Raw genomic sequence first — 5,610 nt, 5'->3', positions numbered from 1 at the left:
GGGCAATTCTACTCTTCTGTTTCTGAGTTTTGGGTGTGTGAAATTGAGGAAATTCTGTCTCAATTCCCATCTAAAATCTCTTTAAATCTTTTTCTGCATAATTGAATTTGATTTCTGTTCTTCTACTACTTCTTCTTCAATTTCTTATCAATTGCTTTGTGAACTTGGATCTAGGAAGGCAAATAGAGATCTAGGCTCTGCTACCTAGTCTCTAGAGACCTGAGACCACAATTTACTTTTGGTTCTTCTGTGAACCTCTGCTGCATTTTACTTCCTTTATGTTTGAATGCTTATTGCTTCTGATTCAATTTCTGCTCAATCAATTGTTGCAATTTACTTTCTCTTTGTTTAGATTCTGCAATCCCAGTCCTCAAACCCCTTTTATATTCAAGCCATTTATCTTTCTTGCCATTTAAGTTACTGTAATTTACATTTCTAGCACTTTAAGTTTCAGTCATTTACTTTCTTGTTCTTTAAGATTCTGCAAATTTATTTTCATGTTCTTTAATTTACTGCACTTTTCCCTTCCCCCTTTACATTTACTGTCATTTACTTCTTGTTAAACACAAATCACTCAACCAAAACTTGATTCGCTTGACTAAATCACCCACTAAACTAAAATTGCTCAATCCTTCAATCCCTGTGGGATCGACCTCACTCATGTGAGTTATTATTACTTGATGCGACCCGGTACACTTGCCGGTGAGTTTTGTGTTGGATCGTTTTCCACACATCAGTAATCCTCTACATGGTTTAAAAAAACCATAAGGTTGACCTTCCACGGTAACAAAGTAAGAAACTGTTGTCACACACTCTTTAATCCAGTCCATCAACTTTTTGCAAAACCCCATCTTGCTCATAATCTCCCACACAAAAGTCCACTCAACCTTGTCATAAGCCTTGCTCATATAAAGTTTCAAAGCCAATTCATAGTCTCCATAACTTTTATTCTTCAGAAAATGCATAAACTCATGCACAATTAAAATATTATCACTAATCAATCTTCCTCTAATGAAAGCATGATGAGAGAAAATCAATTTTACACAAACTAACCATCAAGTGTATCGGGTCGCATCAAGGAGTAAAACTCACCGGAGTGAGGTTGACCCCTCAGGGATTGATGGATCAAGTAACTTTAGTATGGTGATTAGTCTAGTTAAGCTAACATTGACGAGTTGAGTGAAATTGGATTAACAGAAAGTAAAGTGCAAGAAATCTAAAGTGCAGAATGTAAAAAGCTGGAAAAGTAAATGGCAGAAAACTTAAATGACTTGAAACTTAAAGCGCAAGAAAATAAAATAACTAAATCTTAAATTGCAAAAATGTAAATAACTGAATCTTAAAGTGCGGAAAATTAAAATTGCAGAAACTTAAATGGCAAAGAAGCTTAAATTGCATGAATTATAAAGGGAATTGGGTGCGAGAATTCAAAACAGAAATGAACAATGCAAATTGCAGTGAAATAAGAGAGATTTAAGTTGAAGAAATTCAAAGAAAATGATTCTTCAAAGATTGGAGATATCATAATCCTTCATGAATCAAATGGATCTCAACTCCTTTCTCAATCATATGTGTAGATCTATGGCAGATTGAAATTGATTGGATCCCAATTCCTTGGCAATCCAATCTCTCTAATCACAATCAATTTTGCCAATTCCTTGATCTAGTTGTCATGAGAAGAGGTTAAGTGCATATCTCTCATCCATTAGCCACACTAACTCTCAAGATCTCAATTCCTCCCGAATGATGTTGATCAAGAGAGTAGTGAAGGATAGAGCTCCAAATCTAATGCAAGTGATTCCCCTTCTGAGGCTTACACAAGCATTCACTGAATTAAACCTCCTTCCGGAGTGAGTAATTCAAAATCAAAACAGAAGATACCCAATAGCTATACAATTGAATTGAGAAGGAGAAGAATTTCATTGATTCATTGGGATTACAATAGAGCTCCTCTCCCAAATGAAATTGGAATTTAGTTCATCATTGCTCTAGTACAAAATAGAAAGAAAAGAAAAAGTGCAGAACATGAAGAACAAAAAAATAAAAATGAAATTGAATGCAGAGTTTCCCAATTAGGGTCTCTCACTCTCCCAAATCTGCTTCCTTGCTAACCCCCTAATAAAATCAAATTCTCCTCTATTTATACACTTTCCAATTTAGTCTTCAAGTACTTGAATTGGGATTTTTGGCCTTTTCTCCAGCAGGTCTGAATGGGTCCGTATTGGTACTTTAATTCAGCTTTAGGAGAATGTAGCGTTCTCAAAGAGAGCGCATCGCTCATTCACCGACGTGTATGCGTCCCCTGCGCTTGTGAGTTCTTGCTCGCTAAGTACTCATCCCGCGTACGCGTGATGTACACCCACGCATCTCTGGCAGCGCTCTCCAAACGAGTATAGCATTCGCACAAAGAACGCTACTCCACCCGTACGCGTCATACACGTGTACGCGTGGATTGAATAATGTTACTTTCTCCGATGCAGCTTCATCCATGCGTTTGTGCCGTCATCACCATTGTCACACCCACGCGTACACGTCATGCACGCGTACGCGTCGGTGACAAATCTTCATTCCAAATTTTGAAAGTGTCGCAGGCATTCATTGAAAGAGAGCGTAGCGCTCTTGGCTTCTGAGCGCTATTCAAACCCACGCGTATGCGTCATGCACGCGTGTGTGGATCTTCCAAAATGGTTGCTTCACGCGTGTGCGTCTTGTATGCCTACGCATTGCTGGAGAGCATAGCGTTCTTTGAAAGTGAGCGTTAAGGTACAGGAGAACGTGGCGTTCTTCAAAGTGCGTAGCGTTCTTTTCCCCTGCTTTTCTTCTCTGCTTCTTTCTTGCATCTTTTCATCTATCATCAATCAAACACATGCAATCAATGCATTGCCAAAAGCATAAGATTTTGATTCATTCATAATAATCAAATAAATCTGGCATAAATCTCATGATAATGCATAAAATTAACAATGTTTGATTGAATCAAGACAAGCATGAAATTCCAATCCAATCACTTACTTATTATGCAAGAAAGTGCATGAAACCTAATAAAAAAACAAGTAAAAATGCTAGTAAAACTAGCCTAAGATGACTTGTCATCACAACACCAAATTTAAATCTTGCTTGTCCCCAAGCAAGTAGTGAAACATGAGAAAAAATCATAGTTGTAAGAACCGAACCGGTGATCGAACCGGTCAGGTTACTGGTTCACTGGTTTATTGGTTCAATCGATAAACTGCTGGTTGAACCGGTAAAACCGGTTTCACATGAATAAAAATATAAAATACTAAAAATAGTCATAAACTTAATAAATTCAAAATACATATCGTTAGTTCTTCACCAACATTTTAAAAACAACCAAGTTTCAAAGTCTAAATATAACTAATACAAAGATAAACATGAAAGTAGTTAGTACTAGTACATTAGTATCTTAATTAAACACAATATGGATAACAATTCATAAACTAAATCCAAGGAGTGATTTCGAAGTCGGCAAGTTGCTCTTCATCTGACAAATGTGGAGCTACATCCTGATTGGTTTCATTTTGATTTGCATTTTCCACAGAATTATTAGCTCCATCATCCTCCCGATCATCTTCCAAATCCAATTGATCTAGCATTATAGATAATGTTTCACAAATTAAGATAAAAAATAATATAAAACATGTTATAAGGTATACAAAAATCATAGTTGATCAAAATTCATAAATAAATAAAAGCATACCTAAATCATCTAAAGGTGATCGAAGAGACATATTTGCAAGATCATTTCGTAAAGTATCAATTTCTTCAGGAGTTAAAAATGGTGGTGAATCTTCAAGTATCCATTCCGAATGATCCTCAAATGCATCAAGACAAATTGGATCATAAACTTGGTTTCTCATTTGGGTCCTATGTTATCAATATATTTCGTTACTCATGTGATGATTAAGATTTTAAAATAATGCTTTCAACTTAAAACAATCAAGAAAGTACCTTTGTTGTAACCTTAAGTTGTAATGAACATAAACAAGATCATTAAGTTTTTGATGCTCTAACCGATTCCTCTTCTTTGAGTGAATGTGTTCAAAAATACTCCAGTTACGCTCACAACCTGAAGAGCTACAAGTCTGGCTTAAAACACGAATAGCCAACTTTTGCAAATTTGGTGCTCCACAACCATAAGATTTCCACAATTGATCTTAACATAAAAAACAGATAAATAATTTATCACAATCATAAATATCACATATAAATACAACACAATAGTAAAAGACCAAATTTATGAAAAAATTTCACCTGGCATAACAGTGGTTCGTTCATGTATTGCAGAAGGTCTTCCAAAATCTTTCTCAGCATTCTTAAAGATCATCTTCTCACTTGTCAGCTTAGAATTCAATACAGGATCATCATAAGCATATTTCTCAATGACATCCAACAAGCCAGAAATCGTTTCTTTGTGCTTTTCAAATTCTTCAGCATTAAATCGAAAAGCTGGATTTAACCAATAACCAGTGGCATGAAGATTTTTCTTAAGTTGTGCATCCCAACGGGTATCCAAAATCTTCAGATAAGGATTAACAACCTTCTTTCTTTTCTGAAACCTCCTCACCATTTCTTCTCTAGCCTTATAAATAGCTTGATAAAGATAACCCATGGCAGGTCTGTCTTCACTATCCACAATACGTAAAACATGAATAAGTGGCGAAGTAAGCTTAACAATATCAGTGCATTGACTCCAAAATTTAGAATCCAAGACTTGATCCACAAATTTCTTAGCTTTGGCTTCTTTGGAGTAAGCTGAGCTTGTAAATTCTTTAGAAGTCACCATAGCTCTCAAAGGATCCTTTTGAGCTAAAATACTTTGCAAAGCAATGAAATTTGTAGCAAACCGAGTTGGAGCTGGACGAAGTATTTCCCGCCCACCTGTAAACTTTCTCATCAAGAACAGTGGATAGCAATGATTATAGATATACTTAGTGATCAGTGAAGCTTGTGACACAGTTTGACTCACTTCTTGCAACTTCCCAATATCTTGAAACATCAGATTAACATAATGAGCTGCACAAGGGGACCAATACAATTTAGGAAACTCAGCCTCCAACAATCTTCCCGCAGCAACATAGTTTGCAGCATTGTCCGTTACAATATGCACAACATTCTCAGGACCAACAAACAATACAACATCCCTGTTCATACCCTGACCGAGCTCCCCAAACTCGGGAAGTTCATAGAAGGTCCGACCTCGTCCCAAGGCCCACGCCTGAGGTCGGACCTCGGACAAATAAGCTAAGAAGGCCCATCAAAAGGAACGAAGCCCAAAACCTAAAGGCCAAAAAGGCCTAGGAAAGGCGGTTCCGCAAAGATAGGGATAAAACTCCCAAAAGATAAGATAAGATAAGAATATCTTATCCAGGGAAGATCACAGCCAACTACTATAAATACACTGGAGCACCCAGGTATAACTCACACTCTAATTCTACTCAATATCTGCTTGGACCCATGCTAACTTAAGCATCGGAGTGTCATTGCAGGTACAACCCCCAGCCGCTCAGCACACCAAGCTCGGGCCACGGAGCCCTCACCTCGGGTCCAGCCAGACGACCGAGCTGCACGTTTCAGGTAACCCCCGGAACA

The 5,610-nt window shown here is 37.3% G+C and overlaps 1 protein-coding gene across 1 annotated transcript; it reads right to left on the bottom strand.

Annotated features, from left to right (window-relative positions):
* Positions 1-3,458: 3,458 nt before the first annotated feature.
* On the bottom strand, positions 3,459-5,170 carry LOC110281748 (uncharacterized). The gene is made up of 4 exons (XM_052261743.1): positions 4,273-5,170; positions 3,970-4,174; positions 3,719-3,885; positions 3,459-3,607 (listed from the first exon to the last, which is right to left on the bottom strand). Exons 1-4 carry the CDS (start codon positions 5,168-5,170, stop codon positions 3,459-3,461), a joined length of 1,419 nt encoding a protein of 472 aa, XP_052117703.1.
* Between the last annotated feature and the right edge of the window lie 440 nt (positions 5,171-5,610).

This window comes from Arachis duranensis, chromosome 5 (genome assembly GCF_000817695.3).
Source record: "Arachis duranensis cultivar V14167 chromosome 5, aradu.V14167.gnm2.J7QH, whole genome shotgun sequence".
Classification (NCBI taxonomy): Eukaryota; Viridiplantae; Streptophyta; class Magnoliopsida; order Fabales; family Fabaceae; genus Arachis; species Arachis duranensis.
Note: the sequence above shows the minus strand (reverse complement) of the source record. Positions and strands in the feature narration are given on the sequence as shown.

Bases quoted from the DNA above. Each gene is read 5' to 3' on its own strand.
- LOC110281748 (XM_052261743.1), bottom strand. From the start codon at position 5,170: ATGAACAGGGATGTTGTATTGTTTGTTGGTCCTGAGAATGTTGTGCAT. The intron at 3,886-3,969 runs GTACTTTCTTGA...TTGATAACATAG, and splicing joins AACTTAAGGTTACAACAAAG to GACCCAAATGAGAAACCAAG. The intron at 3,608-3,718 runs GTATGCTTTTAT...CTATAATGCTAG, and splicing joins ATCACCTTTAGATGATTTAG to ATCAATTGGATTTGGAAGAT.